The sequence below is a fragment of the Girardinichthys multiradiatus genome, chromosome 2 (assembly GCF_021462225.1).
Source record: "Girardinichthys multiradiatus isolate DD_20200921_A chromosome 2, DD_fGirMul_XY1, whole genome shotgun sequence".
Classification (NCBI taxonomy): domain Eukaryota; kingdom Metazoa; phylum Chordata; class Actinopteri; order Cyprinodontiformes; family Goodeidae; genus Girardinichthys; species Girardinichthys multiradiatus.
In genome coordinates, this window is record NC_061795.1 from 1,883,514 (window position 1) to 1,897,960 (window position 14,447).

The 14,447-nt window shown below is 40.5% G+C and overlaps 2 protein-coding genes across 3 annotated transcripts; one reads left to right on the forward strand and one right to left on the reverse strand.

Moving 5' to 3' along the window:
* Positions 1–2,556: 2,556 nt before the first annotated feature.
* Positions 2,557–7,080, forward strand: psma1 (proteasome 20S subunit alpha 1). Its single transcript, XM_047346952.1, has 10 exons — positions 2,557–2,672; positions 3,531–3,575; positions 3,654–3,755; positions 4,374–4,477; positions 4,802–4,890; positions 5,926–5,996; positions 6,103–6,232; positions 6,355–6,434; positions 6,586–6,690; positions 6,811–7,080. The coding sequence occupies exons 1-10, from the start codon at positions 2,670–2,672 to the stop codon at positions 6,877–6,879; spliced, it is 798 nt and encodes a 265-aa protein (XP_047202908.1). The 5' UTR covers positions 2,557–2,669; the 3' UTR covers positions 6,880–7,080.
* A 2,053-nt stretch (positions 7,081–9,133) lies between these two features.
* ric3b (RIC3 acetylcholine receptor chaperone b) lies at positions 9,134–14,091 on the reverse strand. Of its 2 annotated transcripts, XR_007040850.1 has the most exons (7): positions 13,847–14,091; positions 11,738–11,970; positions 11,543–11,621; positions 10,528–10,621; positions 10,182–10,312; positions 9,586–10,078; positions 9,134–9,301 (listed from the first exon to the last, which is right to left on the reverse strand). XR_007040850.1 is itself a non-coding variant. In XM_047382855.1 (6 exons), the coding sequence occupies exons 1-6, from the start codon at positions 13,965–13,967 to the stop codon at positions 9,666–9,668; spliced, it is 1,071 nt and encodes a 356-aa protein (XP_047238811.1). In that variant the 5' UTR covers positions 13,968–14,091; the 3' UTR covers positions 9,134–9,665. The 2 variants fall into 2 exon arrangements, 1 of the variants encoding a protein (XP_047238811.1); XM_047382855.1 differs by having other exon boundaries at positions 9,134–10,078.
* Positions 14,092–14,447: the final 356 nt, after the last annotated feature.

A 14,447-nucleotide genomic window follows, 5' to 3' on the forward strand; every position in this document is an offset into this window, starting at 1 on the left:
TGGTAACGTCGGAGAATCTGTCAACCTGACAACAATTAATCATCCGCTCCACAAATTGTGTCCTAATGGAAGAATGGCAAGAAGAAAGCCATTGTTGAAAGAAAGCCATAGAAAGCCCTGGAGTTTGACCACACGCCACAGAGGGGCACATGAAACATGTGGAAGAAGATGCTCTGGTCAGCTGAGACCAAAACAGAATTTTTTCCCCAACATGAGTTGTGAAAAAAGTTACACTGCACATCGCCATAAATACACACCACCCTGCCACACACGCTCTCACCATGATGAATCATGATGGTGGTAGCACATGCTTTGGGATGCTTTTCCGTAGCAGGGACAGGGAAGCTGGTCAGGGTTGATGGGTAGATGCACTGAGTTAAATATAGGGTCATTATGGAAGAATCCCTGTGAGAATAGACATGGCACTGGAATGTAGGTTGGCCTTTCAGCAGGACAGGGACGCAAAGATACAGCCGGTCCTACAAATTATTTTCATGTGATAGAATGGGCATGTCAAAGTCCAGACTTAAGTCCAGTTGCCAATGCCAGATATATACAGGTAGGGATAGTATACCCCAAAAGACCTGCAACTATAATTGCAAGAAAAGATGATTCTATAAGGTACTGACAAAGGAGGGCTGAATAACAATAGAGGCCACAATTTTGAGATGTTTTAAATGTGGAAAGATCTGAGGAGTTTGCATACTTCTGCAAAGAACTGTACAGTAGAATAACATTTATTTATCCACACAGTGTAAGAGTAAAACAAGTAGGCATTTTTTTAGACAGAAATCATGAAGAAATTCTGCATCTTTAAAATAAAATTAGTGGCCTCTTCTCTTAAACCTGCCTTTGAAATGTAACATGTAGTTGTCTTCTTTATTTTGAGTTCCTGTGAGTTCATCCAAACATCCTCATGATAAGATCACCTTAAATTGCATTCATTGAAAAGCACTAACAAAAATTGCCTTTGGCACAAAAATAACTTTTATGAATCCTTCAAGTTAGTGGGTTTCTACTCACCAGATTTGTTATGCATTTTTGTTCAAGTTCAATTCAATTCAGTTTATTCATATAGCGCCAATTCACAACACATGTTGTCTCAAGGTTCTTCACAACAGTCAGGTTCATACATTCCTATTAATCCTAACAACTGAACAGTGCAGTCAGAGTTAGATTTTTATTCAAATTGGATAAAAAGTTTTTCTATCTAAGGAAACCCAGCAGATTGCATCCAGTCAGTGACTTGCAGCATTCACTCCTCCTGGATGAGCATGTAGAGACAGTGGACAGTCACTGGCGTTGACCTTGCAGCAATCCCTCATACTGAGCATGCATGTAGCAACAGTGGAGAGGAAAAACTCCCTTTTAACAGGAAGAAACCTCCAGCAGAACCAGAACCAGGCTCAGTGTGAGCGGCCATCTGCCACGACCCACTGGGGGTTTGAGAGAACAGAGCAGAGACACAAAGAGAACAAAGAAGCACTGATCCAGGAGTACTTTCTATGGGAAGGAAAAGTAAATGTTAATGGATGTAGCTCCTTTAGTCGTTTCATCTAGAAAGAAAGAACAGATAAACTCTGAGCCAGTTTTCAAGGTTAGAGTCTGAAAGAGAGAACATAGAGTTAGTCACAGTTAAGCTCAGTCAGTCACCATGTCTAGGAGAGAGAAAGGGTTAAACACTGAAAGACAGGGTCATGTGGATCATTGGTATTACTTGGCTCAGTGAGACCATGTCAGAATACCCCTTATACAATTATACCTGCATGTAAGAATCTTAAGGTTTGCCCACCAAAATGGGTAAATGCTCATAAGACATACATATTCTAAATGTTCAATTTGTTCTTGTTCACTTTGGTTTCTTCAGAAAAAGCCGTCAGTGACTCATGTTCCGCAACATCGAATCCAAACTGGTGAAATCATGCAGTAATTTCTTCTTATTCACTGCTGCCACCTACTGTTCAAACACAACACTGCTGGAGCGTGGCAAGTGAAGCCAAGAAACAAAGAATTATTTATTATTATTGTTTATTTTGAAAAAAAATTAATATATTATTTTGTTCCCGTTCCACAAATACGGACTATAAGTCTATCATATAAAATCCCAATCAAACACATTGCAGTTTGTTGTTATAATGTGACAAAATGTAAAAAAAAAAAAAAAAAAAAAAGCATGTTTTTTATAGGTGAAACATGCAAAATCTTTACATGGTTCCTCCTTAATTAATCACATAAGATTAAGGTCTCACATCAAATGGCATGTGAATTAGACAGACTTCTTTAAATGGTCATTTCATCATTATTTTGTAGTTCAGTTTTATGTTACATCTTTTAAAAAAAGATCATTCTAGACCAAAGACCAAAATACTAGTTAATTTACGACTGTGGAGCAAAAAGTAATCTGACTGAGAAAGAAGGAAAGGTATTCAAAGATAAATACATTGCACTTTTTTGAGTGTTACAGTTATTTTTGGTTTATTATTATTAATAACATTATTATTATTATTATTTACTTCCACAATTTAATTCACTTACTGATAGAAGGCTGGGTCGATCCCTGATTTGTAATCTGCATTCTGCTGCTCTCGCCTGTCAACGCATCCAGGAAGAACAATCGATTATCACAGCGGCACAGCCTGCGCAGGAACTCAGACATTATCAGAGCAGAGATGGTAAGTTTGAGTGAAACTAAATGTCGCCGCACCAGTTTAATATTATACGATACGTACTTTACAAATAAAACATCCAGTTAATTGTCGTTTCTTGTGATTTCTGATTGGGGGTTTATTTAATCACACTATGCTAGCGTTAGCCTGCTAAGTTGTGTCTGCACTGTGAGTAAGCAAAACAGCCTCTGTGATTGTTGGCATTTCAAGCTGACTCGGAAATGTGAAAGTATTTTTCTAAACGCACCTCTGGTATGCTCAATAACACATCCCCTTAAATTAAATAGCAAAAACGGAGGAAACGGGCTATTATTTGTGTGGTTAATTCTTTAGCAGCAGGCTACCTTCGAGGTGCTAGCTGAAGTTAGCTATAGCAGATTGAGCTAGCATCATTACAATGAGCGGTGGAAGTACCTTTACTTTCGCTTTGTCTCAGCTCATCTTCTTTTGAATTAAATAGCATGTGATTTTCGTTTAACCACCTCGTAAAATCAATTTCACGGTTAAGATCAATTTAATGTTAATATTTTAACCCGGTTGACGCTGTTTAAAATCAACTGAAACTGGAATTTAAGCTAGTAAAGGTCCAAGCTTGCATCGGTTACTGGGTGTCATCCTTTACAGGCTGAACTCAGATGTGGGTTTATCAAATATTTAGTTGTTGCGGTAATTTAAAACCCCTTATGGAACAGTCCAGACTTCAGACAAGCACAGAACCTGGTGTTGCGTTCAACTTAGGTTTAAAAAATCATAAAGATCTCTGTGATTATGCAAGATAACTATGTAAGTCTGATTCTATTGTCTTTAACGGCGATCGGTGTTTCTTTAATATGTCTTTTCACTCCTTGCTTGTTTTATATTTAGTTCCGCAACCAGTACGACAACGACGTGACAGTATGGAGTCCACAGGTGAGTTTTCCTTGTCTCTGCAGGTTACAGATACATCGTGTGTTTAGACAGTTTTCTTGAGTGCTTTTGTTTTCACAGGGTCGCATCCATCAGATTGAATATGCCATGGAGGCAGTGAAGCAAGGCTCTGCAACTGTAGGACTGAAATCCAGAACACATGCTGTCCTCGTTGCACTGAAGGTACTATCATACAGCATTGTTGTAGGGATCTGACATTAACATTTTGCATCATTAATAGAGCTAGCACCCATCAGGCTTTCCCTGACGCATAACTTTGTTTTATATTCAGTAAAAGAAAACAGTTTTAATAGTGCAGTAATCATGCATTCATTTTAATACAGTAATACTCACCCTCACAAATGTTATTACAGTAATCAATAAAGCCGGTAATCGTTTCATCCATATTTATGTTTCACTGTCACGCTGTGTGGGAGAACCGCCAAATAAAATCAACTGCTTCTTTTGTAGACCTCATTTAAATCAACATGTTGCCAAGCCATAAAGTATTGCCTAATTCTATGTGAAATGACATTTTTGAATAGTTTTACCAAAGTTCTGCATGGCTTTTCAGAGAGAATAATGTGCTTGGGTCAGATTACTCTCTGACCTCATTAATATTACATTAAACTAATTCTTTTTGTTACCTGTTAACTTAGCATCTCATTTCATTTTGGGAAACTATCACCTCACACACCAGACATGTGTGTCTCAGTGTCGGGTGAATCAACTTCAGAAATGTATAACAGTTGCCATAGAAACACTCAGACTATGTTGTTGTTGGATTTTTCATTTCCACAGAGAGCCCAGTCTGAACTGGCTGCCCACCAGAAGAAGATCCTACATGTTGACAACCACATTGGCATCTCCATCGCTGGACTGACTGCTGATGCTAGGCTGCTCTGGTAGGAAATGATTGAGGTTGATGATCTAAAACAAGTTGTTTCACTTTAAACATGTATTCTGGTCTCTTTTAGGGAAAAAATGTGAGGGTCATTTTTGCCAACTTGAACCTTGTAGAGTTTGTCACTTTAAAAGTGGCAAACATCTCAACTGCATGTAGGGAACTTTAATATATAGCTTTGCAAATATTAAATTGATGAGCTTTCATCACAAGTTGCATAACTGACAAAGAAGTCAAACTGTCAATACCATGACTTTAAATGATTAAAGCCTGTGTTTGTGTCATGATTAAAAAGAACTTAACACTACCACCTTCTCTCTTGCAGTAACTTTATGCGTCAGGAGTGTTTGGACTCGAGGTTCGTCTTTGACAGACCCCTTCCAATTTCACGTCTTGTCTCACTTGTTGGCAGCAGTATCCTTTCTATGTTTGAAGTTCTCAATCAATAAAAATGTTGAATTTTAGGGTCAGTGTTAGTTACTGCATTACGTTTCTAGTACATTCAGCTCTTCTGTTGGACTGTAGGTGGTAATTTAGGTTTATATACTGTACCTTGAAAAAGTATTCATGTCCCCTAAAGTTTTACCACATTATAGTCACAAACTTGAAAGCAGTATAGACCTACGTAATGTTGTGTAGGTCTATACTGTTCACTTTTTTTATTACAAATACAAACCTGAAAGCTTTGGTGTGGGTTTGTTTTTGCCCCCCTTATTTTTGATAACCCTAAATACAGTTTAGTGCAGCCAAAATAATGTAATTAGTTGAGAGAGCCCATCTGGGTGTCGCCTAATCTTAGTATCAACTCAGCTGTTCTATGAAACCATGAGAATATTTTGTTAGCATCATGAAGACAGAGAACATTGCAGGCAGGCCTCGGAGAGAAAAGATTAAAGCAGGATTAGGTTCCAGAACAGGGTTTCTGCACGTTTCACTAACGTAGGCCGATTATTATAGTAATATAAAGCCCACATGGATCACAAGACAAAACTAAAGGTAATGTAATAGCTTATTTAGGTTAAATATGCATTTGTCTTCTAAAGAACCTGCCTTCACCCAGATCTTACACACTATGGAGTAGGCTTTAGAACAGTTATAGAAACCAGGATTTGGCCAACTATTGAAATCTTTGTTTTCTAGTTTTAACTCTCTGTACTCGACCAGATTAGCTTCAGGAACAGAATTAACATGGAAGGTGGAGAGTGTGTCAATAAATGCCTTCTGACCGGTGCTGTTTGCTGCTGCATCTTGTAGTTTCGCCCAGCCAGGACTGTATCCCCTGGAACATTGCCTCACTCAGAATAACTAAAGGATGATGGCTTCTTTCTTGAAGATGCTAATCTAGTTTTAGCTTTGTGGTTGTGATGTGAGAAGATGTGGAAAAGCTCAAGGGGAATGAATCTTTTCACAAAGCCCTGCAGCATTAGGGGCCCTTAACTGAAACTAAAGAAACCCAAATTCCCACGCAGCGGTATGGAAGGAGGCCCTATGGTGTCGGACTCCTCATCGCCGGCTATGATGTCAGTTTGTGCCTCACTGATAGAATACTTGATTTACATTTTTCCTGTACTAACTGGAAGCATGTTAAGTTGGCTAATTGCGTTTTATGTTCTGTTCATCACACAGGACATGGGGCCTCACATCTTTCAGACCTGCCCATCAGCAAACTATTTTGACTGCAAAGCCATGTCGATCGGAGCGCGTTCCCAGTCTGCACGTACCTACCTGGAGAGGTGCATGGACAAGTTCCAGGACTGTAAGATTTTCCTTTTTTTTAATATCTGAATAAAAGGAGGTGCATTTAAAAGTGCACTTTTGCACATTTAGTGCATTTGTGACATCATTCAGCATTGAACCTTGTTGGGGGGTTGTTGACAGGTTCTCTGAATGAACTGGTTCAGCATGGCCTCCGTGCTCTCAGGGAAACGCTCCCCACCGAGCAGGACCTCACCACCAAGGTACTATAGTTCCCTTCCATTTACTTAATGTTGCTCTTTTCTGCACAGCAGAATAGTTCTGTTTGTTTTGATCATTGTTTAAAATCGAAGGGAGGTATTTTGTTCCTCTATATTCAGGCAATTTCTAAGGAGTTCATCTTGTTTGTTGCAGAATGTTTCCATCGGCATCTTGGGGAAGGAAATGGAGTTCACCATTTATGACGACGACGACGTTGCTCCATTCCTGGAGGGGTTGGAGGAGAGGCCGCAGAGAAAGGTACAACTGAGGATTTAAATGGTTCAGTTCAGAGAAAACTATTTTTTTACCATTTTATGTCATCGCACCTTCTGTACCATCTGAAAGAATAGCCATAAACCAGAAGCAACATTTGTCCAGGTTGCCCAGCCTGCAGCAGCAGCGGAACCTGCTGCTGGAGAAGGACCCGATGAGCCCATGGAGCACTGAGAGAGCAAACCTTACGCAGATCTGCTCTGCAGGTTCCAGACCAACCTGACTTAATGCAAATCAACAGAGGAAACCTGTAGAGAAGGCTGTCGTGATGTGCCACATTCAAATTAGTCTTTGCCTACATCAACCCATGAAATGTTTCTTTTGTATGGGGAAAATATACCATTATAGTAATAAACATACATTTTTTGAGTTGTGCTTTTGCTGATTTTTTTTTAATGATCTGAATCCAGCACGTGGGAGAGATGAGACGTTGAAATGAAAGTAAAATACAATGAAACATAAGATTTTAATGAGAGAAACCAGAAACATTTCTTGTTTTTCACAATATTTCTAATAATTTCTGTCCTACTTATTCAAAGATACTTTATTGATCCCCGAGGGTAAATTATAATTCCAGTACAACCCATCCAAACATACATCTTGACACAAGACAAGGGAGACGGGTCACCGAGGCTTTGCTGCCCACTCACAGGTGCTGCCCTTGTTAGATGAGAAAAGAGGCCACATTAGGTAAGTAGAGGAAATAAATCATATTTCACACTTTATCCTTAGCAGGATACAGTTTGAGATTGTAAAAAACCTCAGAACAAAGAAGCAACAAGTTGACAAAACAACGTCATGCTGGGAACGGTGAAGGTGGTGTGAGGGGTGCATATGTTTATCTTGAGCATGTGTGTGTGTGTAAGTGTGTGTGTGCAGTAAGTCCATGAAGCACTGTCACAGAGACCATTGTCCTTGATGGTTCGTTGGAAGGTTCATCAACCAGCCACAAAGTTCTGAGCAGGTCCACAGATGTCCTCAGGGAAGGGAGGGAGCAGAGCGTCATGGTTACATAACTTCCAGGAGAAGTTGAAGATAGCCAGCCATCAAGGCCATGCAGGGGAGCCAGATTCAGAAAAACAATAATTATTTGGGTTAGGCTGACTCTTAATTTTCCGTCAGCCTTGAGAGTCTCGCTGGTTCTTCTCAAAGGTGAATCCAAACAGTCAAATTCCTGGTCTTTCTGCCAGATCCGAGTGAACAACTTTCTCCAAGATTTATCCCATTTCACCCCTGAGTCCAGGAACCGCAACCTGCCTGCGATCCTAAGGATCACATCCAGTCTGTGATTCAGCTCACGTAACATCTCAGTCTGAGTGTTGATCGCTCTGAAGATCCCATCATACATGCCAAGCAGCCTCACAATGACCAGAACAGCTGCTGACATTCTCCAAATTTCTCGATATGCTAATTAACCGCTGACTCCAAAATGTGCTTTTCAGACAGCAGCTTTGGAAAACATCTTACTGTCAAAGGACTCCTTGAATCTTACACAATGTTTTTTCATTTCATGAGTCAGTTCTAAGTCTGCATGTTAAAATCTCCAAAATGTGTACAATTCTGAGAAGTCTGGAAAACGTTTTAAGGGCAACTACCATCTTAAACGTTCCATCCTTTACTTTCTATACCTGCTTCATACCCGAAGGGTCGCACGTAGTGGAAGAGAAACAGGGCCCGTCCTGGACGGATCCAAACCAGAAAAAATACAATAAAAATACAACTCCTTCACAATTTTTAGCTCTATTCTGATTTGCTCTGCAATATTTTGTATGGCTTTTTATTTTAATAACCAAGTTTTATGTTTAATAAGGATTTGAAAGATTAAATGTGGCAGACCAAATGTTTCTGCTGAAGCTGTTAAACATAAATTCTATTTAGGAAGCATAATGTTTAACTTAAACTCATGAGGATAAATGTCTAATTAATTTGGGCTTTTAATGACTTTAGGTCAGATGTCATTTCTTTTCAATGGACCGATTATGTAAAACAGATGCAATGATTTTAAAAGAACAAGAACTGATTAGAGCTTTGAATTGGTGCTTTTTTTTAATTTCTAGAACACCAGAGTCACTGTCCTCATTGAAGACTTTTACATTGCCCGTCTCAAAATGGACACTGAACTGAAATAAGTAGACATGGACAAAAAGAAAGACCTTCTGGAGAAAGTTTTACGGTAGGATGGGGTAAAACTCGGGTATCCGGCCACAAGAACATGAAGTATGTTAAAGAGGCTTTTGTGATTAGAGAAACTATCAACTGTCAAGCATGATGGCGGTAGCATCATGTCGTGGGAGTTTTTTTTTATTAAAACTTTTAAGAGTTGTATGTAGTATGCAGAGCAGGCCCAAAAATCTATTTAACCGTCAGTTTTACTCTGTTTTGAATCACATCAGTCACCTTACATTTATTCAATAAATAGCACTTGAGATGAAGTGTTGAATTTGGGTTTATTGTTGGCATAAACTTCCAGCTATGAAGGTTTCCCTTTGTATGTGCTCTGTGTGGTACAAAGTTTCCTTAGGGTCCTCCGGCCACCAGGGGGCCCCATGTTATTGCTTCTACCTCAGGCCAGCCCTGGTTCTATGATTATTCCACTCTGTAAATAGAGAATATCCAATAAATCATTAAAAGCCCACATTTAATGACATTCATGCCAATGATGAGTGGATGTAAGCCTGCGTAGAGCTCATAGATAGCTTGATGGATCACAGTCAATGTTAATTAGCTTGATAAACAGTTTAAAAGCTACTGTAAGATACGAAACGTTTCAGTAGAACCGGGCCCAGAATTCTCAGTTTCTTCTGTTTTACAGTTCAAGTAAAGATTGCTTAGGCTGGTGATTGTTTTTCTTCATGCTACCACCAGCTGTCATGCTACTGCCCATCTGGTGAGGACAGAAATGAAGAGAGTCAGCCCCGTACAGCGAGCCAAGGCCAACGTTTCCAAACATCTTGGTGGAGTCAGGGTGCAGCTTTCTTGGCCTTTCTTCTCTTGTTCCTCCGTCTGACTGAGCTACTGGATGTTTCAGTCTCCACAGGTCGGGTGATGTCCTTCACTTTCTCCTGCTCTAACATAGATGTCACCTTTAGGTCCAGATCCTTGAGGACTCCACCCATGTGCCCCTCTGGGAAGCCCAGATCAAGCTCACCACCTTCCATATTGTGCTGATGCTCTAACTCCTCCTCTTTTACACCTTCCTCAGACTCCTTCTGGCTCGGTTCAGCATCTCTTGCACCTATAAAATCACCAGGAAGGTTTTCCATCTGGTTGTCCAAAACGTCTTCTGTCCTAACTGTGTCGGATTCTCCTTTTGGACTGTGCTGACAACAGCACTGGGTACCGTCCCAACACGGATCAGGTTCCTCTGGATAATCTGGTTGGAACAAATTGAAGAAGTCATTTGTTTACTGGAGTTCTCTGTGACTCAACTTGTCCAGAAGTGTCAGAAATCACTATGTGCTCTGAGTGTCACTCACTGTCCCAGTCTTCCTGGACCTTCTTCTCCGGGAGGATCCCCTCCACCAGCTGTCCCTCCTGCATCACTCGAGTTATCTCCGACAGCTGCTGCAGAAGACTCTCCTCCTGGTCTGCGGTCACCCCTGCCACCCTGCAGATGTACTTTTAGTTTCAAGCCGTTTTGCTGACTAAAGCAGCCTCAAATCAGACATAAACCATGACAGCATGGAAAATACAAGCTGTTGAGGAAGATAAGGCTGTCTAAAACTAAGACTTGTGTTACAGCAAATAGTTAATCCAACAAGTGAACGATACCTGACAGGTAATTGAATGCAGTTGCTAGTCATTTCTTAGCAGAAGAGTCACCTGTCAGGACTGTGATGGGCGCTGGAAACGATGTTCTCCATCACCAGCTCCGTCTCCCTGAGCTTCTCCTGCAGCTGGGCGAGTTCAAAGTCGGCTGATGGAATGAAGGAGACAGAGGTTCAGACAATGGAAATAAATGGAGGTCGTGCTCTGAGATGTTGGTTCCTAGGTTCCTTTGGAAAATTTGCATTCTGTTATTTTTCCAACACCTAGGTGGACTTCCATACGTCCCACTGTAAAATGCTGTCCTGAAATCATACAGCCGTAGTGAAGAGACAGTATACCACAACATTATTTCTTAAACAACCAACAATCCAATCTGGTAATGATGTGTATGACCTTTGCTCTTTTCTGGAATGAAAGTAGCAGCCAGATGTTAGTATATAAATACACTCTGGTGAAGGTTACAATGTTTCCAACATTTTACAGTGAGAAAGGTTATTTCCACGTGAAAAACATTTGAGACAGTTGCCTATCTTCACAGGAGTGGAATTCCTTGATCGGAATATGATATTCACATAGATAATGAAAGAAAACCAGGTGTTTTGTCTCAGACGCAGGCCTCAGAATGCTAAATGTTAAGAGACACACTGAGTAAGCATGGTTAGTATGGAGGGTTGCCAGAAAAACCTTCCTCTTACTGAAAGAAAATGGCAGCACAGCTTAGGCCTGAAAAGCTGCATATAAACCCAAAGACCCTCTGAATAATGTCCACTATGATGTTAGAGACTGATAGTCAGACGTGCTACAACTACTGCAAGTTATTGCAGCTAAAGGGCTCTCGGTAAGTCACTGACTCATAGGATGTACTTAGTTTTTTTGCACATTGCATGTACAGTACAAAACCACAACCCTTCATAAAGTATAAATAGGTGAAACCATAAAATGTGGCTTTATGATGGTGTTTGGTTTTTTTACCATAAGTGTAAACTTAATACATGGCTGTATGTCCAAGTATTAAAAGGAATGAGATTAGATGGTTTAGGAAAAGCTGCTAAATAGAACTGAAACTTACTGATCTTCCTCTTCATGTTCTCAGCGCGATGTGGAGGACAAGTTCTTGCTGAAGGCTTGTTGTTCCCTTTAGATGTGATCTACAAAAATAAAAGAAAACAGGATTCTCCAACAATCCCAAATTACTCCCAAATGGCTCCGACAGTTCTACTAACATCCATCCTCAGAGCTATATGTGCAGCTGGCATGATCTTACCTTAAATAAAATGTAGAGGATGTACAGTAAGATGCCAAAGCCGTACACAGGGATGATCTGTCCTGCCAGGTTGGATTTGCCTCCGGTTCCGGTTCCGGTCCCTGCCCCCACTCCTTTAGCCCTGGCTATGGCCTCGGAGTTGTGGGCCCTGGAGAATCCGGATGCAGCTGCCCTCTGGCTGCGGCCCTCTGGAGCCATCTGACGATGCACCATGGGAGGGAAACGGCCTGAGCCTGCACAGAAGGGACGACTCAAACAGTTTCAGAACCTAAGAAATATAAAGCCAAATGACCCAATACTGGCATTGCTTTTTGCTTCTTTAAATCAGAATAAACACGTAATTTTCTAAAACTCAAATAAAAAAGTGATTCTAGTTTAGAAGGTGTGCCTCCACCTCTCTGACGTATGACAAAAGCCACTGTCTATATCCTGCATTTGAGTTTTAAACAACGCAGTTAATGTTTTTAGTAGATATATAAAATAACAAAAATCTGACTGAAAATCTATTTTAAGAATAAAATAAATCATTAGGCTAAAGGCTTAATTAATTAATTAGCTGTTAACATCATTCTGTGTAGCTGTCAGCTTGACTCTGAGTCTGCTAAGCTGATAAAGGTTGATCATGAATGAACTGTGTGCTGCGTGCCGGTTGAACACTGCGCTTAGCTGTTAGCTTGTCTCAACCATGAGGCGTCCTTCCTGCTTCTTCAAACTGAGATTATTCTCACAGCTCGGATCATAAATCCACACACACCCAGGGCACAATTTCTGATATGGGGGCTTTTTTTCCATCAGCTTCCAGGCCGATGGGTCCATATTTTCCTCCTGTATTTTCAGATAACAGGCCGAATTCTTCCTGCCATCAGTTCTGACCAAGTTCCTTGTGCCATCCTCCTGTTTCACAGTAGGAATACGTTTTCATCCTAGGCCTTGTTGACCCCACTGCAAAAGCATCGAGGGTTGTGGCCATAAACTATAATATTGGTCTCATCAGGACCTGAGGCTTATCTCTGTGCTGTTTGGTGTATTGTAAGCAGGGTGCTTTGTGACTCTGGCGTAGTAATGGGTTTGCTCTGCTGGATCGATGATACAGCTCAGTTCCCTCCATGTGCATTTTGAAACCACCTTTCTGTTTTTTATAGAGTTGTGTATGTCAACTAAAGTTATTTGTGGGTTTTTCTTTGCATCTCGAACAATTTTCCTGGCTGCTGCAACTAATTTTTCTGTCGGCCCACCTGACCGTGACTTGCTTTCAACAGAATCCCTCATTTTCCACTTCTTAATTAGAGTTTGAGTGGTGATGACTGGCTTTCCCAATTACTGGGACCTTGTCCAACAGATCCTTTGTTAATTTTCTTGGAATACAGTGACGTTGGTGCAGAAACACCCAGAGGTCTGTTTGTAGCTCAGAAACTACAATAACACACACATATACACACACACATTACAAGTAAACAAAGGTGTGGATGGTTACCTTTAGCAGACATTTAAACCCACTTGTATTAATTTGTGTGTGTATAACTTCAAGGATATGTAAACTTTAGATCAGGGTAATTTAGGTAGTTTTTGATGTCAGTGTGATTTAATGACAGCACAACTGCTCTATAATAAATAGCTTCACACAACTACCATCCGTACTGTACATGACAGAGCTGTTTTGTATTTCATTCATAAACTGTGAAAAATGGTCAAATCTAATATTCTGGCATGGGATGTAAACTTCTGAGCACAACTGCACTGCTGTTCCCTACAGCTATCATACTTACTGTTAAGCACTACTTCATAAAACTTTACGAGTAATCATCTCCCCCTAGCTCCTGCAATGTTAAACACCTCTGTTACATGGGACCAAACAGTCTGATTTCTGTCAACTCTGCTCTGATTGTGGTTAATGGTTATACATTTAATTTCTGGGTGTTTTGGCGACATCTGTAGGGAGGAAAGTACAATTACAGGAACAATGATACAGTACAATTGGAAATATTTATAATTTACATGGTTAAAAGAACTTCATTCCATCTCAAGTCTCAGAAGGTATTAGTATTAAGAGTCCTATCCGCCAACTAAAATACCCCCTAATTAAAGGTTAAAAAACAAATGGCGACGCACCTTCTGGCCGCTCGGCAGCCTCTTTCCTCCCTCTGGTTAACAGCATCTTGGGAAGGAGCAGCGCGACGCACAGCACGAGGCACGTCGCGAGGGTCACCTTTTGAAACGTTGACATTGACATACCGACAGTTGGGCAGCTTCCTTCTAGCTGTGGTGCCACGGCAACAAACAGCTTACATAAATAGGGAAGACATGATGGAACGATGGAGCCTCCTCGTTGACCACAGGAGCGGAAGCGCAAATGAACTGCAGTTACAATGTTCTACCGACAGGGGTCACCAAAGGACCTTATTTTAAATCCCAGGCGACAACGTGAAGAATGAAATGTTTTTCTAATGGAAAATAATTGAACTAATAAATACTACTACAAACAGATGTACCCAGGACATGGACTCACATATTTAATTCTTTGTGTTAAGCCACTCCTGAACTGGAGACAAAATTAGCACTCAGACTTTCCTGAGCTAAAGACAAAAGGGGCTGGACTGTTGCAATTTGCATATACACATCTATGGTATGGTATGGTATTATAAATCAAAAATACACAAAATATCCAGGGAAGAATCTTTTACAAAAACAATAGCTCAAAATAAATAACGTC

Bases quoted from the DNA above. Each gene is read 5' to 3' on its own strand.
- ric3b (XM_047382855.1), bottom strand. From the start codon at position 13,967: ATGTCAATGTCAACGTTTCAAAAGGTGACCCTCGCGACGTGCCTCGTG. The intron at 11,971-13,846 runs GTGCGTCGCCAT...CCTTCTGTGCAG, and splicing joins GGCTGCCGAGCGGCCAGAAG to GCTCAGGCCGTTTCCCTCCC. The intron at 11,622-11,737 runs GTAAGATCATGC...TTATTTTTGTAG, and splicing joins TCCTCTACATTTTATTTAAG to ATCACATCTAAAGGGAACAA.
- psma1 (XM_047346952.1), top strand. The intron at 4,891-5,925 runs GTATCCTTTCTA...CTGAAACTAAAG, and splicing joins TGTCTCACTTGTTGGCAGCA to AAACCCAAATTCCCACGCAG. The intron at 6,233-6,354 runs GTAAGATTTTCC...GGTTGTTGACAG, and splicing joins CATGGACAAGTTCCAGGACT to GTTCTCTGAATGAACTGGTT.